Source organism: Helianthus annuus, chromosome 9 (genome assembly GCF_002127325.2).
Source record: "Helianthus annuus cultivar XRQ/B chromosome 9, HanXRQr2.0-SUNRISE, whole genome shotgun sequence".
NCBI classification, from domain to species: domain Eukaryota; kingdom Viridiplantae; phylum Streptophyta; class Magnoliopsida; order Asterales; family Asteraceae; genus Helianthus; species Helianthus annuus.
The window spans coordinates 165,797,153-165,811,728 of record NC_035441.2 but is presented as its reverse complement, the minus strand read 5'-3'; the positions used below and the strand labels follow the sequence as shown (position 1 = coordinate 165,811,728).

The 14,576-nt window shown below is 34.6% G+C and overlaps 2 protein-coding genes and 1 pseudogene across 2 annotated transcripts; all 3 read left to right on the top strand.

Moving 5' to 3' along the window:
- Positions 1–335: 335 nt before the first annotated feature.
- LOC110879420 lies at positions 336–3,842 on the top strand. The gene is made up of 3 exons (XM_022127876.2): positions 336–370; positions 1,133–1,956; positions 2,425–3,842. Exons 2-3 carry the CDS (start codon positions 1,137–1,139, stop codon positions 3,657–3,659), a joined length of 2,055 nt encoding a protein of 684 aa, XP_021983568.2. The 5' UTR covers positions 336–370; positions 1,133–1,136; the 3' UTR covers positions 3,660–3,842.
- A 1,627-nt stretch (positions 3,843–5,469) lies between these two features.
- LOC118479322 lies at positions 5,470–6,947 on the top strand. The gene has a single exon (XM_035977819.1). The coding sequence runs from the start codon at positions 5,664–5,666 to the stop codon at positions 6,774–6,776; it is 1,113 nt and encodes a 370-aa protein (XP_035833712.1). The 5' UTR covers positions 5,470–5,663; the 3' UTR covers positions 6,777–6,947.
- On the top strand, positions 6,846–8,080 carry LOC110876684 (annotated as a pseudogene).
- Positions 8,081–14,576: the final 6,496 nt, after the last annotated feature.

The following is a 14,576-nucleotide window of genomic DNA, read 5'->3' as shown; positions in this document are numbered from 1 at the left end:
TGTTCAAACCACATCATGTATCCATATGAATTTAACTATAAGTTTTAGACCAAAATATATGGAAGAAATTAAAAGTAATACATAATTCGTTATTCTTTATCCAAATACAAATAAAGCATAATTCTTTATATAAATATAAAAGAAAAGTAAAATTCTTTATACAACTATAAGATAAAGAATGTTGTTCTTTGCTTTGATTCTTTAGCTAGGTATATTTGTAAGATAAAGAATGATGTTCTTTGCTTTGATTCTTTAGCTAGGTATATTTGAAATAAGGTTGATCCTTACCCACTATATATATAGTATTCAAGGTCTAAGTCACATGTATTATAAAATCATCAACAATCATTTATAATCAACAATTATCAAGGTAAACATTTATTTATTCTTCATATCTTTTACTACTTCATATCTTTTACTGTTACAAGTAACTTTTTATAAGATTATTTATGAATAAGGGTTTAAACAGGTAAACTTGAATTCAACCAATCTCAAGTTTGATTTATTAAAAGAGCTCACGTTCAAGATTGACTTATTTCACCAGCTTGAATAGCATAATATATATATTATTTATTTTTTGTAATTAATATTGTTTAAATATTTTTTTATATATACGTGTTCATTGTATGAATTTTAAGTCTTGAACTGCATAACCTGATAAGCATGTGTGTATATAATGTATCGATTATAGTCATATGTAGTGAGAGAAAAATAAAGCAATCTAAAAAGGCATGGTATGTGTCATATTTAGTACAATACGTATGAGTTTATACGCAGTTCATGGTGTCATCTACTTAAATTTGCTCATGTATTGAATATCAGTCCACAAATATATATGTTTGCGTATAATTTAGTTACTTATTCATAATTATAATTATAATAATATTCTTTACTAAAATATATATATTTATCAATGTCGCCTAAACTTGTCAACATACTCAAACTTGGTATATGAAGCCTGAGCTAGTTTAATCTCAGTGTGATTCGAGATTTTAACATGTTTATCATGAATAGTTAACGAATGACTCGCCTAGTTTACACATTTTATTTATTATTTCTAGATTTTCATTATATTTTATATTATATATTATATTGTATGTTACACTTACAAGTAATCAAACACCATGTATAGTAAAATGACAGAAAGAAACACCGAAGTTGATGTAATGGGCCTAACCATAGAAGAGCTTCAACATGAGCATCCACTCACGCTGGTAGATTTGCAACTGATGCATCGAGACTACATAGAAGACGATGATGAGTATGATGATAATGAGTTGATCACGACGCAAAACTTCCACTGCACATGTAACATGTGTGGTAGACGAATTGACTGGTACCACCGTTATTACTATAAGTGTAGCATGTTGTCGTGTGATTACTCCCTCCACAAATTTTGTGAAGAAATTCCAAAAACCTTAAAATTCCAAGATCACCCTTCTCATACTCTTATCCTTCAAAGAACAACAAATGATGAGAAATGCCACGCTTGTTTCAAATATCGAGATGTCATTGGTTATCATTGTTCAACATGTAATTATGGAATCGATCTACTTTGTGCCACATTTGTGGAGCAACATACCATCCATCACCCTAGCCATCCACACCCATTAATCTCTTTTAGTGCTGAACCAATTTTGAGTAAGTGTTTCGCATGTGGGAAGAAACATGAAGGGCATTTTTATCATTGCACCACTTGTTTTAACTTCATAATAAATTCTGATTGTCTTTCACTTCCCATGAAGTTATCACTTCAAACTCAAAATTTTAGCCACCGTCACTTGCTCACCCTTTCATATTCGTTTTCGGATCAACTATATGATTGCGAATGTAGGATTTGTGGTGTAGAATTAGAAGATGAACATTTGATTTACAAGTGCAGTAAATGCTTGTATTATGTTCACCCAGATTGTGCAACGCAAAGGATAGAGCCTTTCATGTCTATCTTCTTACCTGGTAAATCTCGAAACATAAACATGTATATATGACACTTCACTAATGACTTTTTTTTTTATAAATGGGTAAATTTTAAAGATTGTGATGACGTGGGGTTTTTTCTTTGTGATTTTTTCACAAAAAGGTAAGCCACAATCTAATACTCACATCTCCATAAAAATTTATGGTTACAATCTAAAACTTAAACATTTGCAAAAGAGATATGAGTCATCTAAACTAAATCTACTTCACTGAAACTAATTTTTCATGTCGGTAAAATTTTCACATAAATTCGTGTGAGCCTTTTCAGTATCCACAGTTTAGGCTTTTTTATTTGTTTTATACAGTTTTGTTTTTAATCTGTTGTCGCCAATTAACTTATATTTAAATTAATTTATACATACTACAAATATTCATTATATTTAATAATCCGTAAAGATTTTGTATAGCATGATCACAATTTATTAAATTTCAATGTTTCTGGCTTAGGAAAAACAAAAAAGAATTTTCAAGATGATGATCATCCCGACCTTCTTCACTTGCCAGTGGATGATGAATCACACATCTTGTCACATCAATTTAAAGAAGAGGCTTTAGAGCAATTTAGAGATCCTTTTCTACATAGCGATCCGTTCGTCCTAATACATGACAAAATAAATAAATATGCAACTACCTCTCTTCACGATCCAATGAAGAGGATTAAACTATTATGCAACATTTGTTCGAAACCAATTACAAAAATGCCATTTTACAAAAGCTCCACAAGTGATGACTTTGTTCTCCATGATTGGTGCACCCGGCTACCCCGCAAACTAACAAGCCATTCGGCTCACCCAGAACATCCACTTCGGCGTGGTCGATTAAATTATACAGGTTCTGCAGGCAAATGTAGGATTTGTGGATTGCCTTGCAATGGGATTATATATCATTGTAATGACTGCGGATTTTTAATTGATGTTAATTGCGCATTTATGCCTAAAGAAGTTACACATGAAGCACACGCGGATCACTTACTTACAAGAATAGAATCAAGCGATAGCGGTGTATCTAAGAAGGAATGTCACGCATGCCGTGTAGGTATCGGTGAAAGTGAGACTTATTTTAAATGTAATGCATGTGATTTCTATTTGGACTGCCGGTGTGCTTTGCAATTGCCTAAAACAATTATGCATAAGTTTGACAAGCACCCCCTGCAACTGAGCTATGCACCGATTGAGGACCACAAAAGTCAATACTTCTGTGAAGTTTGTGAGGAGGAGCTTGATCCTGGAAAGTGGTTCTATCATTGTGCAGAATGCGCACAATCCATTCACTCGGCATGTGCTCCGTTAATACTTCAGTCTGAACAAGGTGTTAATTCTTTCTATTTAGAAGGTGTTTACAAGTTCATTAACATCAAGTTTGGGTTTGTAGAAAAACGACCTTTTCACGAACATCCTGTGTCACTTGCTCCGGGCACTAAGAATGATGGTTTATGCCATGAGTGCGGAAGCAAATTGCAATCCGAAATGATCTGGAAGTGCTTACATTGTAACTTTGCTTGCCATTGTCACCATGAGCTTACATCATTACTCGACCCTGTGGACCAAAGTTTAATTTATATATTTGGGGAAAACAAACGTAAGATAAAACAACATAGACCTCAAACAAGCTTAGAATTTTATCCAAGTGAAATGAAGAGACCGGAGACCCGTCATTGGAAGGTTGATGATGATATCCAATAAGTCTTATCATGTGTTTCACCAGTTGAATGTAAGGGATTACTGTACCATGAGTGACGAGTCAGACAAGTTTATTATTAATTATGATTGTATTATTTATTGTAGTTTATTTGTATTTTGTAATATTTCGGTTGTGTAAACTTTGTATATATTCCATTCAATCAATGGTTATGTAATTTTTATATAGAGTCCTTTCAATCAATGGTTGTGTAATTTTTATATATATTTCTTTCATTCAATTGAATAGGCATTGGTTTGGGGTCATTGGTACACTTTGAGAGAGCTTGAGGTTGCTACAAATTGGTTTTCAGATGAGAATGTGATTGGTGAAGGTGGTTATGGGATTGTTTATTGATACAAACCCGATTCCTATACGGGTGGGTATTAGGGTCAGATTTATTAATGGGTCAAAGCGGTTATTGAAAAGGGAAACTGATGGGTAAATGAGAGCTGAAGGGCCAGCTGTTACGGGAGCTGAAGGGCCAGCTATTACTACTATTATTGCTTCTTTAGATCTTTGTTCTAGTTTTTGGGGATTATGTTGATGATTATTATCTAATTAGGTATCTATACCTTTGTTCTTGGAGATTAACCCATCTCGAATCGGGTCTTCTATCTTGTAGTATTTCAGTTTACAACAATAAAATCTTTCAGTTAGTTTTGTTTGATTTTGGGTTCTATCATTTGGTTCCATTGCCGGGAAATCGAAGATGGAGCAGACTCAGATTTATCAGAAGGAAGGCGGTGTTTATCCAGACCCAATCGCTGACCAGTTGGCAGTCATTATTGCTAAGCTTGATTCTTTGATAGCCTTGAAGAAGGATATAGCAGAAATCAAGGAAGCTTGGCTAGAAAGACGAACAGATGCAATAAAGGAAGCTGAGGATGAAAACCAGGATCCCGTGACAGATTTGGGAATGGAGGAAATTCCTAGCAGCATTTCCATGCCTGGAGCAACACCTATAACTACCGCACAAACCAAAAGTCAGTCCCCTCTAATTTCAGATTTGGAGAAAAAAATGTTAGAAGCTGCAGATGAAACAGATGCTGAAGCCAGTACAGAAGAGGAGGAACACGAGAATTATGGAGAGACGAAGAATGCAGAATTAGAGCAAAAACTATTCAGCAGGGATGTCGATGTCGTCCTGAAGTCACTATGTGGTTACTCACATAAGGATCACACGGAGACTCAGACGGATAAGAAACAACTTGACTGGTCATTTCAAAAGGCAATCAAGGGTTGGATGGATGACAAAGTAGATTGGCCAGCAAAGCTAACAGAAATCAATACCGACTTACGAATTCCAAATTCTAATACACAGGATTCTTTCTGGGCTGCACCTAAATTTGGGCCTGAGAAAACACAAGTTTTAGCATATAGATGGGTCCATGAAGGTGGTCAGCCTACAATTGAATGGCTCATTGCTTGGTGCGCCAATTACCTTCTTTTCGACTTGAGGACAAGTCGATTATCGGGGTAGGATGTATTGATACAAACCCGATTCCTATACGGGTGGGTATTAGGGTCAGATTTATTAATGGGTCAAAGCGGTTATTGAAAAGGGAAACTGATGGGTAAATGAGAGCTGAAGGGCCAGCTGTTACGGGAGCTGAAGGGCCAGCTATTACTACTATTATTGCTTATTTATATCTTTGTTCTAGTTTTTGGGGATTATGTTGATGATTATTATCTAATTAGGTATCTATACCTTTGTTCTTCGAGATGGGTTAATCTCCAAATTAATATACAACCACCTCTCTCCACATACTACAAATTATATTTAAATTAATTAAACATACTACAAATTTTCATTATTTTTAATAATCCGTAAAGATTTTGTATAGTGTGATCACAATTTATTAAATTTCGATGTTTCTGGCTTAGGAAAAACAATAAAGAATTTTCAAGAAGTTGATCATCCCGACCTTTTTCACTTGCCAGTGGTTGATGAATCATACATCTTGTCACATCAATTTAAAGGAGAAACTTCTGAAAAGGGCACCCTCATGCGTGGTGATCATCCGTTAGTCCTTATACATGACGAAATAAATAAATATACAACCACCTCTCTCCACGATCCAATGAAGAGGATTAAGTTATTATGCAACGCTTGTTCAAAACCAATTGCAAAAATACCATTTTATAAAAGCTCCAAAGAGGATGACTTTGTTCTCCACGATTGGTGCACCCGGCTACCCAAGACGCTAAGAAGCCATTCGGCTCACCCAGAACATCCACTTTGGCGTAGTCGATTAGAATATACAGGTTCTGCAGTCAAATGTAGGATTTGTGGATTGCCTTGCAATGGGTTTTATTATCGTTGCGTAGTGTGTGATTACAGGATTGATGTTAATTGCGCATTTATGCCTAAAGAAATTACACATGAAGCACAAGCGGATCACTTGCTTACAAGAATAGAATCAAGCCGTAGCGGTGTATCTAAGAAGGAATGTCGTGCATGTCGTGTAAGTATAGGTGAAAGTGAGACTTATTTTAAATGTAATGCCTGTGATTTCTATTTGGACTGCCAGTGTGCTTTGCAATTGCCTAAAACAATTATGCATAAGTTTGACAAGCACCCCCTGCAACTGAGCTATGCACCGATTGAGGACCACAAAAGTCAATACTTCTGTGAAGTTTGTGAGGAGGAGCTTGATCCTGGAAAGTGGTTCTATCATTGTGCAGAGTGTGCACAATCCGTTCACTCGGCATGTGCTCCATTAATACTTCAGTCTGAACAAGGTGTTAATTCTTTCTATTTAGAAGGTGTTTATAAGTTCATTAACATCAAGTTTGGGCATGTTGAAAAACGACATTTTCACCAACATCCTGTGTCACTTGCTCCGGGCACTGAGAATGATGGTTTATGCCATGAGTGCGGAAGCAAATTGCAATCCGAGATGATCTGGAAGTGCTTACATTGTAACTTTGCTTGCCATTGTTACCATGAGCTTACATCATTACTCGACCCCTTTTTGGGCCAAAGATTAATTTATATACTTGGGGAAAACAAGCGTGTGATAAAGCAACATAGACCTCAAACAAGCTTAGAATTTTATCCAAGTGAAATGATGAGACCAGAGACCCGTCATTGGAAGGTTGATGATGATATCCAATAAGTCTTATCGCCATATCATCGGTTTCACCAGTTGAATGTAAGGGATTACTGTATCAGTGATTGATGTACCATGAGTTTATTTGTATTTTGTAATATTTCGGTTATTTGTATATATTCCAATTTCCATTCAATCAATGGTTATGTAATTTTTATATAGAGTCCTTTCAATCAATGGTTGTGTAATTTTTATATATATATTTCTTTCATTCAATTGAATAGTCATTGGTTTGGGGTCATTGGTTTGGGGTCATTGGTAAACTTTGAGAGAGCTTGAGGTTGCTACAAATTGGTTTTCAGATGAGAATGTGATTGGTGAAGGTGGTTATGGGATTGTTTATTCTGGTATTTTGGCTGATAATACTATGGTTGCTGTTAAAAATTTGCTTAACAACAGGTTTGTAGTTGATATCAGTTGTATAATTTGGATACCTGTTAAGAATCCTTGTTTATGAGTATGTAAACAATGGGAACTTAGAGCAATGTCTTCATAGAGATGTTGGACCGATTCGTGGCTAATCCGTATGAACATTGTACTTGGAACAGCTAAAGGCTACTTCCAGGCAATCCAAATATGAATTTATGTTAATGAAATTGTCGCACGAGTAATTTTAAACCTTGATGTGAACTGTATAGGTTGACGTATCTGCACGAAGGACTCGAGCCCAAAGTTGTTCACCGAGGTGGCGAGGTCTTAAATGATGTCATATATTACATATGTAAGTAATATATATGAGTTAATGATATTCTTAAATTTGCTTATTAGATATGTTGCTACCAAATATGCCCGCATGGTGACGTTGAATGAAAGAAGTGATGTTTACAGCTTTGGGATTCTTATAATGGAGATTATTAGCGGTAGAACCCTGTAGATTATAGCCGCCTCCGGATGAGGTTAGCCTGGCCGCTTTTGTGTGAAATCGAGTGGAGAGACACTTTGTAGGTGAATCTTGTGGATTGGCTTAAAACGATGGTAACAAACAGGAACGCGGAGGGGGTTTTGGATCCTAAATTACACGAAAAACCATCTTCAAGAGCTTTGAAGCGGGGCCTACAAGTAGCGTTACGCTGCGTGGATCCAAGTGCTCAAAAGAGGCCTAAAATGGGTCATGTGATTCATATGCTCGAGGCTGATGATTTTCCATTTAGAGATATAAGTTTGTGTGTTAAAACTTGTATATTTGGGTGCATTTTTCAATGGTATGTTGTACAGGAACATAGAGGGAGCGGTTGATGGAGAAGAGATACGTCGAGTCTGGTAACAGTAGCGGTTATGAGAGCAGTAGGGCCAGTCAACGGGACGTCTAATTAGCGTTTTGATTTGGAAGCTTGGTTATGTAGACATTGTGGTTCATTCTTTCAATTTGTTTAATTTATCTGTGTTTTAAGTTCTACCAGTTCGTAGTGCCAATTTGCGAGTTTTATGGTTTTCCGCCTGTGTTTGTTTGATCATCATGGACGAAAAATGAGAACTAAATTAGGCCCTTTTAATCTGTTATAGTAGCTCTTTTTTCATCAAATTAGCTGGATCGAGAGTTGCTACCCTTGATGTTAAGGTGTGCGTAAGTTGGGTTTTTTATCAAACCGAAGCAAGACCAAAGTTTCAATTTTTCAGTTTAGTAAATTACGTTTTTGGCCCCTGTGGTTATATCACTTTTACTATATTAGCCCAAAATAAGAATTTTTAATATATCTGCCCCCATGATTTCTATAACTAACCATTTTGGCCCCTAAGTCTAGAGATCATGGGGGCCAAAATGGTTGGTTATAGAGACCATGGGGGCAGATATGTTAAAAATTCTTATTTTGGGCTAATATAGTAAAAGTGATATAACCACAGGGGCCAAAAACGTAATTTACTCTTTTCAGTTTTAAAAAAAACCGATCGGTTTGTTTTCCAGTTCTTTGGTTTGGTTGTGGATCGGTATTCCATTCTATATTTGGGCTTGAAATATATGAGCTTGAAAGAAATGGTCCAAAATAGTGACTGGCTTAAAAGTTTTGGCCCAAAATATTACATTTGGGCCATAAATCCAATAAACAAAATTAAAAACAAGTAAGGTTTGGTTCGGTTCGGGTTTGGAGTTCAGGAGTTTAGTTCAAAATTAGGCGAGGCATAACCAAAACCGAACTGTAATTTTTGTTTTCAGTAAATAAAGATAACCAAACCCATCATGTTTTTGGTTGCTCACTTGACTTTTTACTCACCCTAATTGCTATTATGTCAAATGTTTGATAGATAAGGGTGGAGGAGTGATCGTTTTCATGACTCTCATCCTCAGCATTCTCTAAGACCGTAACACATTAGCGTCATATCAACTTTTCCTATTTCATGTATAAACTAGTGAAATGCCCATCATTTGCATCCCTAACCATCCTTCACCTTTTTTTATTTTTACTTATTTACAGATAAAGCATTTACAATAAATAAATTCTATAAAATAAACTAGCTTATATAAATAAAAATCTTACAAGGCTAAAAAAAAAAAAAAAAACATTGGAATAAACTAGCTTATAAAAATAAAAATCTTACAAGGATAAAAAAAACAAGAACATCGGAATAATCTTTAACTAATGCCAGTTATCAAATGGTATTGGCCATTAGCCGTGTTAAAAAAGTCGGTTTCACATGTTCCTGTTCTTACTTCATTGTTGTAGATGACACAAAACCTCGTCAAGTTCTGTCTCAAATCTCTCCACCTTGAGTTAAGTTGCTGGTATGAACGATATGATATTCATCTCATTGCATTAGGATGCGAAACCCATGTTCAAAAACATTGGCAGTTTGCGAGGTAACTAAATAAAATAATTAAAAACATTAAAAACTAAAAAAAAGTGATAAAACATGATATAATAAACATTACATGTATCAACATTCTCCGAAATAACGACCTACGAAGACGCTAAAGCCACTTCCTCAATCATAGTCCTCAATGTGTTAATTTTAAATTAAATTTTTAAGCACTAGTCATTGGAACCTAATATCATAGTCCTCCCTCGGTAATCAATCCCCATAGAGAGCTCTTTTGGCAAATTGGCCCGCACCGTAAGGGGTGGGGCAACATTCAAGGAGGGGCAATGTCCCCATGCAGCAACATGAGGTCACACTAGGGATGAGCATTTGGTACTGGGTAACTGTGTTGCATTTTCCGTACCGAATTTTTTTGGTACCGATACCCAATTTTTGGCATTTTCGGTATCGGTAGCAGTTCAGTACGGTACCGGTAAAATACTAAATTATACCTTCAAATACCGGTACCCAATTTTGACAAATTTCGGTACCGGTATTTTTGGTACCAGTAACCATACACATAACTAATATCGAACCCAACACAAAACCGTTGTAGAGACTCATACATAGCTACATAGCTGACCACAATGACTAAAATATGTTATCTTGTATATGCGAACTTATTGAAAACATCGTTTAAATAATCTGGTATCCGTGTAACCAGAAAAGTTTCTAACCTGTTATTCGTAGTTTGTAAAGTTTGTAAAATGAAACATTTAAACAAATCCAAGAAATAATAACTATCGAATATTTTAAACAATGTTTAATAATGCTATTATTTTTAAAACAAGATACTTGGCAAAAGTATTTTCTTATATTGAGAGTTTGAATTTTATCAAAATAAAATAGTTTATCACACTTCATAGCAAATCAACATTAGACAAAAAGAACTAATTTTCTAACTTTAAAAAAAGTTATAATTTAGAAATATAATAAATGTTACAAAATGGATTTCAAATGAAATGCTTACAAAAGTTTCGTAAACTGACATGGAAAGCCGATACAGAATCAAAACCAAATACGTAAGCCTAAACATTTTAAATACCAATAAAAATCTTATAATCTTTAAAAGAAAAGAATTGTCGAACTATTATCTTTAAATAAATGTTTAGATTCAAATCCATCTATATTAATTAATCAAATTTCATAAGTTATTATTTAATTAAAAATAACTATTTGGAGAGCTTTGGAGATTTATATTTAACTAGAATTACGACCCGCCGCAATGCGGCGGGGATTCTTTAGTTATAACTAAGTCGATTTAGGATGCGCACGTTGTGTTGAACCTGTCAAACGGGAAAAAATAGACGATGTAAAAACGTTCATCCACACACGCACGTTGCGTCGTGTTAACTCGCGTTAGAACGAAACGTAAAAACGTTAAACCAAAGACGCACGTTGCGATGTGTTAAGCCACAAAATTTCGAATGAACCATAAAGCGAAAAAATTTGAAAAATTCCCAAAGCCAAGGTTACAACAACGGAACAACCATACGAATAACCATTTTTTCTTTGAAAACCCCCCAAAAGCCAAGATTACAACACATAAGTAAAAAAAAAAAAAATCAAAGTGGTTAAATCGCAAAAGATTGAAACTTTTGAATTAGAAGTGAAAAATCAAATTAATTAAAGGGGTTAAATTACCAAAGATTAAACTTTAAACTTAAATTGTCAAAGATTAAAACTCTAGGGTTAAAAATGAAACAAAGATTAAAACTTTAAGCTTAAATTGTCAAGGATTAAAACTTGAAGGTTAAAAAGGAAAATTCCATTTTTTTTAGAGAACTCCCAAAGCTAAAGTTACAACAACCTTAAGCACAAGTTAGTTGCTTATTTATAGGTTAACTAGTATTAAGTACCCCTGCGTTGCGGCGGGGGCGAACACCGATGTCACACTACTACCAGCGATCACCAACACTAAAGTTGTGGCATGTTAATGCGAAGAAATTATACCGAAACGTATAATATATAAAAGAATAATTAAGTCGATCTAGGACCCGCACGTTACGATGAACCTGTCAAACGGGAAGAAATAGACGACGTAAGAATGTTTAACCACACACGCACGTTGCACTGTGTTAACTCGCGAATTTTGAACGAAATGTATAACGAAAATTTTGCAAAAAATAAAAAGTATAGAAGACCAAAGCTGAAGTACGTTGTGAGGTTAAATTGCAAAAGATGAAAAGTTTTAGGGTTAAAAGTAAAAGGGTTAAATGCCATTTTAGTCCCTACGGTTTGGGTCATTTTGCCACTTTAGTCCAAAGGTTTGAAACGTTGCCATTTTAGTCCAAATAGTTTCAAGTGTTGCCATTTTAGTCCACTGGGTTAACTCCGTCCATTTTTTATGTTAGCTAGAAGGGTAATTCGATCATTTTATATGGTTGAATTGCCCTTCTAGTTAACAGAATTACATATAAAATGCCCGAAATGCCCTTCTAGTTAACAAACTAAAGGGATGGAGTTAACCCAGTGGACTAAAATGACAACGTTTAAAACTATTTGGACTAAAATGACAACGTTTCAAACCTTTGGACTAAACCGACAAAATGGCCCAAACCACAGAGACTAAAATGACATTTAACTCGAACTAAAAAAATTAAATAGTTTTGAAAAAGTTTTGTGGTTAAAAGTAAAAAAAAAAATCAAATAGTTTTAGGTTAAAAGTAAAAAATCAAATAGTTTTAGGTTAAAAACAAAAAGTTAAATTTTTTGAAAAACTCACAAAGCATAAGGTACAACACCTCTATGCCTAAAAGTGTTGTAAATTATAGTATTGAGTAATAATAACCAAAATAATCTAGATAACTTGAATTTAAAAGTAGAATAATTTAATCCTTACGAAATTTCTTAAACCAATAAGAAAATGGACACGGAACAAAGATAGAGTCAACGACAAGTATCGACAGACACTGAATCAAATACTGAATACAGATATTATCGGACACAAACTAAACGTATAACACGGAATCTAAATCGAAACTGAGACTGATATAGTGATCGAGACAAATCTGATACAAACCGGTACAGATACTGAGTCAAAACAGACATAGCTAATACATAACAGAATCGGATACTGAATACAATCAGAAGCATAATTAACCCAATACACGATCGGAAACAAAACCGGGTGCATACAAACATATCAGACATATTAGAACAGATACTTAACATATGCACATACAGAAACATATACCAACTTACACGACAACTATATATCAACAAAATAAAACGTGTAACACAGAAGCACCCAAAGCTAGAAACAGAAACAGACTGGTACACAGCTAGCTAGTCCATGCACCTATGAGATGGTGAGTGTGGCGTTCACCCCTTATTCCATCTCCAGACAAACAAACTCAAACTCAGAGCTAAGATTGATCTATACGCCTCTAGTGGCCAAGGTGCTACACAAGCACAAGCTAGAGACGCCGTGAACTTTTATTACGCACTGTCACGATAAGTGCCATGCCGTTGACGCCCAAACGACAAGCCAGACATGCTTGGGTGACAGAGTACATATACTAAGGTCTTGTAAATAATTTACAAGCAACAGAAGATAATAATGACAGGAACATGCGACCATGAGTACAAGTCTGAGGTATGGCATGCTACAACTCACTAGTAAACAAACATATACGAACTGACTCATATAATGTATCACATATCAAACGAGTACTAATATCAATCATGAAAACCAAACTTGAGACAGAGACAAAGATCCACACTACAAAGTAACAGATACGATAAAGATGAATATTATGATGAGAAGACCAAAGAATCCGTACCAACGAGTAACGAAAGATAAAAATATACTACGATGAAAAGAAAACAGAATCCGTACCTTACGCGAATAACGAGAAACCATGATAAATCCAAAGCTTGAATCCTAGGCCGTAAAATCCTACGATTTTCGTATTCATGATTTTAAATTCCTTTACAAAGGACTTGATATTTAGTTTATTTATAATTAAGATTTTCGCTTCAACTCGTCATTGTAGATTTATACAAAATTGTTCATTTTAACTAACATTAATTTGGTTCGAATCATTTTAAGGGGGCTGCTACTAATTAAATACGAATAAATAAATATAAATATATTGAACTATATGTAACACCCCGAAAACGGGTTTGGTAATCAAACCTCGTTAATAGTAAAAACGGGTAAAATATCGTTAGTGGTAAAATTAACCCGGTGAATATTAGGATTTAAATAAATAAGTCTAATATTTATTAAAAGGACGGGGAATACTTTGAGAAAGTAAAGTATAATAAAAAGGCCCGAGATTTAACGGGACTTAAAACAAAGCGGGTTTTTGAACAAAATGAATAACTAGGAAAATTATAACCTAGTTAACTACAAGTCTAGAAATAACTTGAAATAAGGTTAGAATAACCAAAACTAAATGTTAAACAAAAGAGGAGGGACCAATGTTGTTAAATTTGAAACTATTATTATTAGTTTTAATAAAAAAATAAAAAAATAAAACCAAACACCTCAATTGAGGCTCTGGTCGATCAAGAACAGGAAGGGCGCGACACCCTCACTTCCAAAACACTAACATGTACTAAACTATCAAATTGAAGGCCAAAATCCAGTTGAAATCGGAATCTGAACATAGAATCGTGATCACCTCATCAAAGGGGTCATAAGGTATGTCAAATTAGGTCATTTTGATTCGATTCAAAGTTCATGCATGTGATTGAAATCGAGTGTAGAGCTTAATTATGTGTTGTAAACATGAAATTGGAAATGATATAAGGTGTAGGGACAAAACCCTAGATGATTTCTTGATAAATTCTTGCATGTTAATTGTAAGGATCAAAATCACCATAGTGGGTGACTAATATGTTAGTGGAACTCGATAAACACTAGGATTAAAACTCTTGTTCTAGTGTAAACTGAAATTTTGAGGAAATCTCTAAATTGTTGATGTTAAAATATGGATATGTAGTCTAATTTAAGTTAATTATGGTGATAAATGTGACAACTCGAATTTCCAAGACTTCTATTTC